This window comes from Musa acuminata, chromosome BXJ1-8, assembly GCF_036884655.1.
Source record: "Musa acuminata AAA Group cultivar baxijiao chromosome BXJ1-8, Cavendish_Baxijiao_AAA, whole genome shotgun sequence".
Taxonomy (NCBI): domain Eukaryota; kingdom Viridiplantae; phylum Streptophyta; class Magnoliopsida; order Zingiberales; family Musaceae; genus Musa; species Musa acuminata.
The window spans coordinates 5099720-5113830 of record NC_088334.1 but is presented as its reverse complement, the minus strand read 5'-3'; the positions used below and the strand labels follow the sequence as shown (position 1 = coordinate 5113830).

The window sequence follows — 14111 nt, the reverse complement described above, 5'->3', positions numbered from 1 at the left end:
TTTTGACAGGAGTCTTCTGCCAACAAATTTTGGAATACTTTCTTCTATCTAATGCTTTGTGCTATCATGTTCTTGTTCCAGTTTCCAAACATTCTTCTCGAAAAAACAACAAAAATGTATAATGCTTGATGTTCTAACAATTGTTCTCATTGTTTAGAATCTTTACTATCAATCTATGCAACCAAACTTGCTTGATTTGAAGTGGCATCTGCTTTATTGCTGATCGATTGTTTTCTTTGTGCTTTCTTGTTAATCCAACTCTCTAGTATTGTAACATACTATGCATGACAAATTCTCTCTGTAGCTCGCTTATCATGCCTATGCAATATTCTTGTGTTGAGTGGCCCCATGGTTCTTGTAGAGGATCTGTTGTGCATGACAAATTCTTTCAGAAAAAGATTCTATTAAGTTTCTTGAGTGAGTCTAGTGTAGAGCAGTGAAGTACGGGCAAGATTTTATTTCTTGACTGCTATTTCCAACTTCCTTGGTTCATGGTTGTGCAAGTGATCTTCCTAAATGAACATGTTCATAATGAACTGTCTTACCTTTTGAGATACTGTTAGCATTGTAATCTGGCTTGTAATGATCATTTTTAACTTTGGGTAACTCCTTTCTCATGGAGTTCATATCTGAGTAAGGTTTCCATTTTTTTGTATCTTGACTTGCTTATAAATCTTGCAAACAAGACTTGGCTACATAAATGGTTTACATGCCTAGATTCCCAAATTGTTCCTCAGTTTTGGTTGGCCTTTGGCATCTATAACACCTACATTGGCTTAAGTCCATGTGGTTTGGCATGTTTCTTAGGGAGCAAATTATAGATCAACAAATTATCTTAGTACACAAATCCAGTGGTTCAATAATACACCGCAGAAAAATATGTCTGTGCTGTGCATATTTAGTCACTACTAATTACATAGTGTTCCTTCAAAGCCCAAATTTATCTTTGTTACAGTTGACTATATACATTGTGCTACTGCTGTTTATCTGATGAAATTTATTGGTTGCTTCACAGGATCATTGTGCTACTGCTGTTTATCTGATGAAATATATTTATATATTTCAGGATCATTAACTTGGAAGAAAAGGTGGTCTATGATTAAACTGCATGACATTTTATACAGACTAGACTGAGAAGACGGTCTATAAAGACTTTGTTGAATCTGTTGCAATCGTTTTATTGCAGACACCAGAAACAGAACTGAAGCTAAACCATACTACCAGACCAGCAGTTAGAAGGAGCCATAGCCATAGTTGAAGCCACCGTGAGGAGGAATCACCATGCTCCCTTCGGCAGTAGGGACGAAGCCACTGCCACCGGCGTCTCCGGCCATGACAAGGCTCCTCGTCTGCGCCTCGAACACCAGCTGATCCACCCTCCGGGCGGCGTCCCACCGCAGGCTCTCGAGCGAGCCCTGCAGCTGCTCGAGCTCCGCCAGCCCGAGCTCCTCCACGTTGGCGTTTAGCAGGTGGGCCGCGGCGCCCCGCTGTCCCCTCAGCGCGGCCTCCAGCGCCTCCCGCCTCCGCCTCTCCGCCTCGAGCCGCTCGGTCAGCTCCGAGTACTGCCGGTCAAGCTCGTGCACCGCGGACGCCCGCGCGGGGACGAGCATGCGGCGGTCGGCGGAAGCGGCCGCCGCGTGGGGAGGGAGAGGGAGAGGGTGAGGGTGAGGAGGCGGAGCCGGCGCGGGGCCGAGGGAGAGGAAGCGGTCGACAATGGAGTCGACGGAGGGGTGGCCGAAGGAGAAGGGCTTGCCGGCGGGGGAGAAGACGATGAGGGCGAGCTCGGCGCCGCAGAGGACGGAGAGCTCGTTGGCCTTCTTGAATAGGCCGGCGCGGCGCTTGGAGAAGCAGACCTGCCGCGCCTCCTCGCTCTCGATGCGCTTGATCTCGATCTTCTGGCGCCCCATGCTCGTCTTCCTCTTTCTTGGCATCATCGTCCGAAGCCAAGCAAATCGAAACCAAACAAGAGAGAGAGAGAGAGAGAGAGAGAGAGAGAGAGAGAGGTACGTATATATACACGTGCATACTTGGATGGTAGCACAAAACGGTAATACGGGGGGAAAGTATCAATCAATGCGATTTAGTGGAGTAGCTGTCAATTACAATCAAATCAATTAATAATAATAATCAACCAATAATACGGTGGGATTTCCAAATCAGGAGCGGATTCCTCATTACTGATGAGCTTACTATCATTAGTAAGGAGTGTTCATTAGTTAAACCGGTCCTTCAAAATTCATCCCAATGACATCTCCAACTTTCGATCTTTCGAAGGTGATGGTACGTATTAGGTATCAATGGTCGGATGAGGTATTAGATCCTCGATATTTGGATAGCAAACTTAATACATCACTATTATACTAACTAACATTGTAGGTGTTTCATACGCGTCTCATAAATCCAAATTACAAACTGACAATACCATATGCATCATTTTGTCATCTGACTATTTAAAAGGCAATAGGCATGGCTCCTTATCGAATATGTTTGTTAAAGTTGGGCTCAATCCATTGTTGTGAAGCTTCATCTCAGCCTAGATTGGATGGCCCCAAATAACACAGCTCCCTTAGCTCTATGTTTGTTTTTTTTTTTCTTTCTAGATTATTTAAGCAAATATGTGTTAATCGAAGGTGTCAGTAAATTTAGAGACTAATTATATATTAGCTCTTGTAATTAGTTATCTTTAGCATCACAATCTTTATATTTTTTAAAATTACATTAGGATTCCTATACCTAGTGAAACATTAAAATCCCGGTTAAAAAATAATTTTATATGATTAAAAATTAAGATAAAGAGGTTTTGTTAGAGCAATGAGGTTAAATATTTTATTTTCATAAGTATAAAGATCTCAATATAACTTTTGAAAATATATGGATCGGAATACTAAAGGTATCTAATTACATTAGTAATATATAATTAGTCTCATGTTTAGCTAGTAAAGATATTGATAATTTAAAATAAGGTCTTAGGCTTGAATCCCGTCTTTATTATTTATCCTTTATAAAATAATATTTATTTATATATTTTGAATGAATAAATATAATTTTTAATAAAAATAATATTAAATATAGAGAACCGAAAATAGAGTCAACAGGGACAAATGACAAGGAAAAGAAACACCATTAACTTTATTCGTACTACGGGTTAATTTTTAATCTTATGATATTTTTCATTTAATCAGTCTCTTATTTTTGTACTCCTTGAGCTTAAATAAAATGTAGTGTGTTTCAATGTTCCCAAATTTCACTACGTTAGTTTGGAACTCAATTCAGTGTTGGGGATTTGAACTCACTCAAAATTCAACTTGGATACATGCTTTCTCGTTGGTGCCCATTTGAATTGTGCTTTAATAACTATTTGAATTTAGTTTAAATGGACCAAGAGAGAGACAAAAGAAAAAAAATTAGTTTTACATATTTATCCTTCAATATTTTTATATTTCTCATAAAACCCTAAAAAATTGTAGACTTTCAAAATTGTAGACTCAAACGAACTACAATCAATTCTTGTTATTATTAGATAAAAAAATAAAATTTTAAATAATTAACACTCATGTCATCATCGTCATCGTCATCGTTATCGCTATCACTCGGCATAGTTCGTCAATTATCATAAAGTTTGACTTGTTGGAATAATTTTTTTTAATGATCTTTTTCATGTACAAATATATTATTAATGATGTTACCATCTCGATATGTCATCCTTGGTTATTTCATTAAAGAAAGATATGACACTTCTTTATTAAGACAGTATGTAAGTTTTTTTTAATTTATTTATTAATATAAGTGAGTTAATCCATAAGCTTAACACAAGACATCATCTTATTTATATTCTCCGTCATGTATGAGTAAGAGATGCCTAAAAAAAAAAGAAGTAGTTAAATCGATAATACATATCTTAATATTTTTGTCAATACTATTGCGTATAAACACTTCAAAGTTATGGGACATCAGATGATGCAAACATTGAAGTGGATGTGCAGTGCTCACTATCAACTGCCTAACATTATGCTGACCGCATGGATAGATGTCTTGTCAATCCACCATGCAATTATCCACACGAGGAGAGAGAGAGAGAGAGAGAGAGAGAGAGAGAGTCGTAACTATCATGCAATTATCCATGCATGGATAGATGTCTATCATTCAACCATTACCAACATGGAATTCTGATTTGATGCCTATTAAGTTGACTAAGTAACAATCCTTAACTAAAAACTAAAAATTCTCCCCCACAAGTCTCCCAAATCTATTCCAACACATCCATCTTTTGCGAATCCTAATTCTCCATAAAAAAAAACAATTCAAACTATTTTTCTTCTTTTATTATCCATCTAAGACGTGGCACTTTGGAGTCTTCTGCTTTAAAATGATTCACGACATTTGCCTTCGTCACTCGTGACATGGGATTAGGAAGAATCCAACCCACCATCCCAAAGCAATCCATTATTGTGATTCGTGTTTGAATGATCTCAACATCTTTTCTGTGGTATTATACACCAAAGTTTGATCCTAACATAATTTTCTGTGATATTATATTCGACCCCATCCCATTGTTTAACAACGGGGAGCAAACTCATTCATCAGATTCGAGTCACCCATTTAGAGAAATACATGACATGATGTGACATATGAATCTCCATCGATTTATGATCTGTCGTTACGTAATCATAAATCACATTGATGATTATTTAAATAGAAAAAAAGGGAGAAACAATAATTATTTTGTCGCTAATTCATTGTGTTCGGCCATAAAAAGCCTTGTGGTGATACGTAGAACATGTTTTTGTTTTCTGTTTTTGTTTTGGTTTCCCGATGGGTGACACCGAGCCTAGAAAGTGTTTTCTTTTCAGGTGAGTTGTACTTCGGACTCACAACACTTCGTGAGAAGTTGCTCGATTTGATCTCAAGAAAAGGAATGCATATGAGGCTGATGATAGAACATGCTTCGGTGTCATGTCATTTCATAATCGTAATCGTCCGAGAACACTCCACACATAAATAATAGAAAATAAGAGTTCACAACACGAGGTTGTGTTGCAGAAATAAAATATCTGAGATCGCATTTGTTCTCAAGTTTGGCCCTTTCTTTATTTTTAGCAACATCTTATTATTTTATTTTTACTCCATGAATAATAAATCACAATGGATCGAAGTTTTTATTACGTATGATAATGATAAACTCTACTCGATAATTATATCATATAGTATTAAAATATTTATTTTTATAAAAATAATCTTAATATTATAACATCGAAAGTGGATGATCATAAGTGCATTCGCTCGTAGAGTATGTCATAAACAACTTAAATATTTCAAAATAAAAATTTAAAATAAAAAATATTTTTTAATAAAATATTGAAAAATATATCCGACTATTATATCATAATAGTGATTTGGATTGAGGTGTCGATCAAAGACTAATCTTCTCCAATCGACCAATAATAATATTGCATTTACGTCGCCGTCTACAGTACTCGAGAAGAGAAAATATTCGATATATGGTGTCCTTTGCATTTATGATCTCCACCTCCAACCAATCTGGAGTTCTTCTTCGGCTTCGTCTTCGTCTTCTTCTTCTTCGTCATGTTTTGTGTATGGTTTTCGTTAATCTTCTCCAAGAAAAATCAACGTCCATAGAACTAACTGCTCGTACTGTGTCTGCCACTCCAAACATGGTGGAACAGTAACATTGGAAAGCCTCGAGAACACGCAAGTGGACAGGACATGCAGGAAACAAAAGCTGCGAGGAGAGCTACATGTAGCAGCAACATAGCCATTAAAGAACCTTAAAGCAAGCGCCCCTCCTTCCTACTTGTCCCACACACGAGGAACTCGTGCTCTCTCTCTCTCTCTCTCTCTCTCTCTCTCTCTCTCTCTCTCTCTATCTCTGTCTGTCGATCTATAAAGGACTGTGTGGGGAGGCGTACCAGCCCTCTTATCGGCGACCGTTGATCCTTTCGCCATGACCGCCACCGATCTGAGCGTCGACCGCTGTGACACCGAGCTCAGCCTCAGCCTGAGCCTGAGCCCCGGTGGCGTGTATCATCACGGCTCCGACGTATCTGCCGGTTCCAGCAGGTACCTACCCGTACGTTCACGTTCGCTCTGCCTTCGAGCTTGTTGTTTCGGCGCCATGGTTCTTCTCGTGTTTGCAGGAGCGCGGAGGAGAAGGCAGCAGCGCAGCAGCCGATCACCATATTCTACAACGGCCAGATGTGCGTCTGCGACGTCACGGAGGTTCAGGTAGGTCTTCGACAGTCGGAGCGACCCGAGACGGCGGAGCTCACCACCGAGAGGTGTCGTGTTGCATGCAGGCGAGGGCGATCATAAGCGCGGCCGAGCGAGAGACGGAGGACGCCGAGGCGAAGAAGCAGAGCGATCGGAGACCCGACTCCTCCTCCCCCCTCCCTCCTCCACCTGCACCGGCGCCGCCGCGGGTGCTGAACCGAAGCCTGTCGATGAAGCGGTCGCTGCAGAGGTTTCTGCAGAACAGGAAGACGAGGGCGGTCGACTCCTCCCCCCCTTACGACGGTGCAGCAGTCTAGACTTCGTCTCAAGGAAGCGTACGGTGTTCGCCGGTCAGCGACGGCCAACTCTCGAGCATCAAAGGAACCAATTGGAATGGATCCTACAAATCCCATGTAGTTCGATTGTGATGATACGACTGTAATATATGCAACGAACACACTGTAGATTATGGATGAAATCGACTCTTAAATCGATTGAAGTCCTTTCAATCCGAGCTCGATTCGAGCCCGATCCAATTAAATCGACACATCCGGTTCGATCGGGTTCGGGTCGGTTAAATAGGCCCGATCTAATTATAACCGTTGGATCCGAATCAGGCACGTATGAGATACACGGGTGTGTCTTTGGGGGTTTTGGAGCGTGCGGCCTTCGACTGAAGCCGATAAGGCGTTCGTTCCCTCTTCTCCCACTCGGCGCCTCTGTCCCTCTCGCCCGCTCGTTGGCGAGCATTAATGGAAGCAATCGGGTCTCGTTCTTTGCTCTCGTTCTCGTGTAATCTTTGGTAAGCTCCCTGTGTTTTCCATTCAGAACGATTTGGCAACCCACGGCTTGTTGCGGAGTTCTTCGTCAGCGAGATTCGTGATCGATTCGACTTGTGTATGTGTATTAGACGAACCGTAGTCTACGTTTCTGATGGAGTTGGGTTTTCCGTGAAAATAACCATTTTTTGTTCGAGGTCAGGTGGTGGTGTTTCATACTGGAAGCCAGTAGTTCTTTCTTACTTTCTTTTCGTTTTGATTTAATTTGTTTCAAGGTTCATTCTTATTCGCTGATGTTTTGTTTTGGTTATATGGACAGCACTTTCCCTTAAATGTTGAGCTTTGTAACGATCTCTTGGATTTATCGTAGATAAATGGAATATATTTCCCAATCACTGTATTAGTTCTTTGACCTAAAAGTTATTTTTTTGGTATAATCTCTTGGATTGTCATAGAAAAATGGAAGTTGTTTTCCTTTAGCCGAAGTCAAAATGTTAACTTGATTTTGTTCCTTTGTTTCTGTAAATAATATTAGTTTGTTATAATAAAAGTTCATTTTTTGTTTTCTTCGTGTCTCTAGCAAAACAAAGGTACTTGTGATTGGGAGTTTTCGTCCTCTGGATGTCAAGACCAAAAGAAGTTTTGAGATAGTTTGTCATGCCATGTTGACACCGAGAAAGTTCATGCAGAGGAGGAAGAAGGTGGAAATTTTTAAGGATGCCGCTGATGAAGCTGAGCAGAAAAATTGGAGGAAGTTGATGAAGGAGATAGAAGAATTAGGTTCAGCTGTGCCGATATTGAAAACCCAGAGGGCTAAAATGGATGCACTTCCTAGAGATCTTGTTCTCGGTACCCTTGTAAGATTTAAGCAGCTAAAGAAATGGGGCCTTGTCAGTGAGGTATTGGTCTTTCCACCACATTTCACAGAAAAAAATTATTATCATTTTCTGTTCTCCTTGGAGTGGATTTATGATGTCATATATATATATATTATTTTTGTTATTAAATTTACTCTAAAATGAATAATAAGCTACACTTCAGTTGCAAGAACTCTATTAACATCATTTTGAGGTGTATTGTGTGCGATATGATTGTTTATCTTTCAGATGACTTAGAGGGACTACTATTATGTATATGTCTTTACTCAATTATTGGAATCTGAACTGCATCCGTGATCCATTCTGAATCTTTCATGTTCACAAACCCTCATGTCAGATTCTAGAATGGCTTAGAAGTCAACACTGGTGGGATTTCAGTGAGATGGATTTTTTGATGCTTATTACGGCTTATGGGAAGCTAGGAGATTTCAACAGAGCAGAGAGAGTTCTAAAGTATATGAACAAGAAAGGTTACTCTCCTAGTGTGATTTCTCATACTGCCTTGATGGAAGCATATGGGAGAGCTCGTCAGTTCAGCAAAGCCGAAGCAATATTCCGTCGGATGCAGTCAGCAGGCCCTGATCCATCACCAGTGACATATCAAATAATTCTTAAAACTTTTGTTGAGGTGAGTTTTTGTTTACTTAAATTATTTAATTCATACTTCTTACGTGAGTTCAATCAGTTTTTGTTGGCATGTCTATATAATTTTATAGACAACCAGGGTTAATTTTATAGGCAATCAAGTTTACAACCTGTAATTAGTAGCAGCAATTAAGTGATACTACCAACCATGTGGTCACAAATTCATTAAAATATATCCAGTTTACGGTGAGCTTGTATGAGTCAAGCTGACATGGTGAAATTGAATTGCTGAATTTGTGAGGGTTCAAGTTCAATAAATGGGATTAATTTGGTTTAACCTTTTATGTTGTGTTGTGATCAGGTAGATAGGTCAAAAATCTGTTTCATCATGTCATACTTGTTGGTTTCTGGTGTGTGTAAAAGGTGGGTAACTCACATGATCCTTGCCCTGATCTGACCCAATTAGACTTTTTTTTTTTCTTAATCTGGTATGCTGAATAGTCATGTTACCTGTATCAAGGTGGTTCAGTTAAGATTTTAAGTCTTGATGCGATTATTAAGCAGGCCAAATTTGTGCTAATTTTATTATGCTATATGCATATACATTAATTACTACCTTCATCTGAAATACAAGAAGTGAGTTCTTTTTTTGTTCTAAACATTATTGTTCAACTTTAAATCAGTTGGGCTAGGCTTGTAAGTTCAATGAATGAAGACTTTGGCCTTTGTTTCTGGGACAAATTAAAGAAAGCATTTCTTCTACATGCAAAAGTTAACATTCGAAATTTACATGAGAAATATTCTATCACATTTGTCTTTTAACAACTGGAATCGGTGTGAATATTTTTTATTAGGAGCATGTTGATACTAGTCAACCCAAAAATGTATGAGTTTTAGTTGCTTTGCACAAATATGAAAACTGTTGATTGCTTGGTTCACTGTTACCAGTGTATATTTCTCATGATCGTAATATTCAATTGTTGTCTTGTTATACTCATATAATTTCTTCCTATTCATGCATATTAATTTACTTAATATCCATGTTTAAGTTGAAATAACAAGACTTCCATTATTCTTCCACCAATCTTCTCTGTGTGTAATTTAAGACATGCCTTGCCATGATATATGATTCTCTTAAATGATTAAATGTTATTTTAGCATGACAAAAAAGTGGCTGTATAAAGTACTGTTCTCTATGTTCTGGGAGGAAAATTAAAAGGATTTCAAGATCCAATTCCACTTGAACAGCACCTAAAACAAACAAATATGAATTACCAACAATGTTAAGTTTGATGCTTTCAACAGTTTTCTTGTATGAATTTTATGTATTGGAGTGGAAGAAATATCGAGTTACATACCATCTGCACATGGATTTTGTCATTTAAAATCCATGCATCAGGATGTTATATCTGTGATCCTGAATGTTGTTAACTTGGAGTATGCCATATATGAAATTGGATTGTCATAACATAAGCTAATGGATGGCAGGGTGACATGTTTAAGGAAGCTGAATCTGTTTTTGAAAGCCTTTTAAATGAAGAAAGATCTTCTTTTAAGCCAGACCAAAAAATGTTCCATATGATGATTTACATGTATAAGAAAGCTGGGAATTATGACCAAGCCCGTAGGACATTTGCACTGATGGATGAGAGAAGAATCCCCCAATCTACTGTGACATATAATAGCCTGATGTCATTCGAAACAGATTACAAGGAGGTCTCAAGAATCTATGACAAGGTACATTACATATATTCTGCCTGCCTTTTCTTTTATCTTTTCAGATATCCTTGTGTAGCTGATCTTCAGCCTGTATGCTATTTCATATTCGGCCATTTATCAAGGTTAGCCAATGGTCATCAAACTGCACAGAAAATTAGCTTTGAAAGTAGCTAATCATGCTTTTTTTTTACAAAAAATCAAGCAAAATTTGAATGTACCACTTGTCAATGTCCAAGTAAGATATTAATTAGTGAAAGTCTTATACAGAAACATATATAGCTGGATATATGCAAGTACAGAGCAAATATATCAAATGAAAGAAGAAAATGTAAGGATAATAAGCAAGATTTATTTCCACAGGAACAAGGTTTCCTCAAAATTTTCTGCCTTCAAAATTTTCTCCTTTCTGTGATGGCCTTGGATTTTCCGTCTTTTTTACTAGTGAAATATTTTCAAGGATGAATTCTTTATGACGATTACCATAATGGCATAGCCAAATGACAAATGATCTACTTTATTGGTTGCTAGTACTTAATATTTTTTTTCATGTGATGAGAATAATGGAAATTCATAATAGAAAATATATTAGCTTATTCACACCCTGCAACAGACATGTGATTACATTCTAGCATGTTTCAATTTATATTGTGATCATCACTGAAATTCTAAAAGTAATATCCCATCCAGATGCAAAGAGCTGGAGTCAAACCAGATGTCGTTAGCTATGCATTGCTTATCAGTGCTTATGGAAAGGCCAGAAGAGAACAAGAAGCATTGGCCGTTTTCGAGGAAATGCTTGATGCTGGTGTCAGGTGATCATTTTTCTTTTGTGGTTATTGTATTTCCAAATTTTATGAACTTTTTTCTCAGGTTAATTGATATGTTATCTATATAATTATATTTTTTAATTATTAAAATATCAGTTCATAATCCTGGTTATCAATACTCAAAATCAAAGTCTTCTGGATTCAATAGGTTGAATCTTCTTCCTTGATGAAGGCATTATTGGGCACCATGGTAAGGTTGTCAAATACTGAGTCACAAAAATAACTTATCCGCAATAAGGAAAAGCTCCACATATTGGACTTAGCGAGAGCCTTGTCCACTGAGCCCCTTTTAGTTTTTCTTGATTGATAAGTTTTGTACTTGTTATTGAAATAAAGTAGTTTAACTGATTAATGATTTGGTGTCATGCATGACTAGTTTGATTGATTGTAGATAGAAGTAATCATAGTAGAAGTAAATGAATAAAAGGATAGCTGAACTTCCGGTGGAAGTCTATAAATGACTAGTTTGCTCACAAGAAAGTCTTCTTCCATTATCGTCCTTGCTAGATAAGTAAAGGATAAGAAAAAAAAATAATTTTGATTTGTATTCTTAAAACATTTATCACATTTATATTGACTTTAGTGTTTCCAAAGCCAGTGACTAAATGATGACTATTGGTACTATTATGATTATAAATTATATGACTTGGAACCTTCTGGTGGTCACAACAATCCCTGCGAAAGTGTCCAGAGTATCAGAAGTCAGACAGAAACCACAAGTTGTTAGTCCATGATGGACAGTGCACTCTGAAGGCAAACAATGATTAATTAATGATCAAAGGATGAAAGGAATTTATTTGATTGTACACCTTCTCAAATGTCTGTTGGCTATAATGGAATTCTCTCTGGGACGAACAATGTAAGCATGTTGAATGGCTTGGCATTTAGTGGTGGAGCAAAAGGCTACAGATTGGCTATAGGGTGCATTAAAATGTGGGTGATGATGTGCCTGAATTTTGAATGAGATGTTTCTTTGTTGTTTATTGGAGTTATTTTGTAAAACATCAACCACGCATATCCTGTTTGTCCTATATTTCATATTGGCAGTTGATCCTTTTGTGTTTTTTTTTCAGGCCAACACGGAAAGCATATAACATCTTGCTTGATGCGTTCGCAATCTCTGGAATGGTAGATGAAGCTCGGACAGTGTTCAAGAGTATGAGAAGAGACAAGTATAACCTTTTCCCTTCTCTACTGTAACTTATCACAGAAATATAGCTACATAGATTGTATTACTAATGTCTTTATAAAATATTGCAGGTATGAACCTGACTTATGTTCCTATTCAACAATGCTATCTGCTTATGTCAATGCATCTGATATGGATGGAGCTGAGAAGTTTTTCCGTCGTATTAAGGAAGATGGTTTGAAACCCAACGTTGTTGTCTATGGGACACTGATGAAAGGTTATGCAAAATTGAATAATCTTGAGAAAGTAATGCGTGTATATGAGAGAATGCATTTGCAAGGTGTTGAAGCCAATCAAACCATCTATACAACAATCATGGATGCCCACGGCAAAAACTCTGATTTCGGAAGCTCTGTAATCTGGTTTAAAGAGATGAGTGCCCATGGACTCCCACCTGATCAGAAGGCAAAAAACATCCTTCTATCTTTGGTCAAGACACCAGAGGAACAGAAGGAAGCCAACGAGCTGGTGGGAAATCCTTCTGTTAGTTTACATGATTCACCAAAGGACAGTCAGATCACTGAGTTTGTCGGTGATGATGAGCATGGAGAGCAGCTGAAGAGTGCAAAAACAACCAATTCTGGAAGAGACCTAGCTGCTTTTGGTCACTTGGTAGTAAATGCAAGCAAGTTTACTGATCTTGGCAATGATGATGACAATGATTATGATGATGATAATGTCGAGGAGGACGAGGAAGAGAAGGAAGAGGAGCATACTGATTTCATTATGAGTTCTAGCGTACGACTTTGAAGTAAGAATCACACATTATTCGTGGACTACCTTTCTTCAAGGCTTCTACATCCGTGATCAAACTTTTCTTCGGTATTTAGGTTCCAGTGATTGTAATTGCATAGGGGTTATGTCACCGTAAGCATCCTGGAGACCCTTCTCGATGCATCGAGCTCCATGTGACAATAAGCAAGCATCATGAATATGTTATCTCATCTCAAGCATTCATTGATGTCAAAATGTAAGCTGTTTATTCTTTGTCTATGTGCAATGAAACTTCTACAGGGATATAGCTGTGTCATATCACTGAGGTTGGTCCTCAAGCTCTTCTTGGATGTCCCTCTTTGGCGTAACTTCTGTTAAGTGAGATGATTGAAGGATATCAAATTGTTACACTTGATGTCATATCAGTGAAGCTTATGGGACCAGAAGCATTGTGTGCAATGTTCAACTGCGATCTCTTTGTTCATGGACAAAGGATGTCATCCATGCGATTTGTTTCATCATTAGTTAGTACTATGATGTTGGTAATCTATCAAAGAAGGATTGTAATTTTGGATAGAGTGGTGGCGTTGGAGGAGAGAACACTGAAAGCAAGAACAATGAACTAAACCTCAGCTGATCCAACGAAGAGAGTTTGCACGTGAGGTTGCGATTTACATGTAAATCCTCAAAAGCCATGCCAAAACTACGAGAAAGACAACACGGGAAGAAGAAGAGGAAGAAGAAGGAAAAGAATGAAGGCAAGGCGCCGCAAGCGCTCGAAACCGAGAAGACAACACAGCCAAGCACCGTGAAGCCCCGATCGAGACCGCAGTCGACGTCTCGAATGGATCCGAGCAGTACTCTTCCTCCTGAATCGTGTCGAGCGCGGCCGCCGGGCGGGCTCGCCTCCTCGCGCCGGCCACGGGCCGCCACGGCGCCACCGCCGAGAACGGGGCCTTCGCTGACCGCGGAGCCCCTCGCGCCGCCTCGAAGAAGAAGGATGCCAACTGCACTCCGGCCATCTCCTCTCTTACGTTGCTTGGCTCGCGCTTGCGCTTGCGCTTGTGCTCCCGAGACTCCTACTGACTTGCTCTCCCAAGAAGATGACGGGAGGATCTTTATAGCGACGTGGTTAGCTTAATGCCCTTAATCGATCAATTTATTTCCAAAATTGCCATCACAATTATCAACA

The 14111-nt window shown here is 38.9% G+C and overlaps 3 protein-coding genes across 3 annotated transcripts; 2 read left to right on the top strand and 1 right to left on the bottom strand.

The window, feature by feature from the left end:
- Window positions 1–1082: 1082 nt before the first annotated feature.
- Window positions 1083–1958, bottom strand: LOC135588928 (agamous-like MADS-box protein AGL62). The gene has a single exon (XM_065081262.1). The coding sequence runs from the start codon at window positions 1932–1934 to the stop codon at window positions 1233–1235; it is 702 nt and encodes a 233-aa protein (XP_064937334.1). The 5' UTR covers window positions 1935–1958; the 3' UTR covers window positions 1083–1232.
- A 3892-nt stretch (window positions 1959–5850) lies between these two features.
- Window positions 5851–13222, top strand: LOC135587189 (pentatricopeptide repeat-containing protein At3g59040-like). Its single transcript, XM_065078297.1, has 9 exons — window positions 5851–6078; window positions 6156–6243; window positions 6315–7030; window positions 7588–7906; window positions 8223–8513; window positions 9959–10207; window positions 10877–11001; window positions 12090–12188; window positions 12277–13222. The coding sequence occupies exons 3-9, from the start codon at window positions 6981–6983 to the stop codon at window positions 12953–12955; spliced, it is 1812 nt and encodes a 603-aa protein (XP_064934369.1). The 5' UTR covers window positions 5851–6078; window positions 6156–6243; window positions 6315–6980; the 3' UTR covers window positions 12956–13222.
- On the top strand, window positions 5963–6545 carry LOC135588933 (protein TIFY 5A-like). Its single transcript, XM_065081268.1, has 3 exons — window positions 5963–6078; window positions 6156–6243; window positions 6315–6545. Exons 1-3 carry the CDS (start codon window positions 5963–5965, stop codon window positions 6543–6545), a joined length of 435 nt encoding a protein of 144 aa, XP_064937340.1.
- Window positions 13223–14111: the final 889 nt, after the last annotated feature.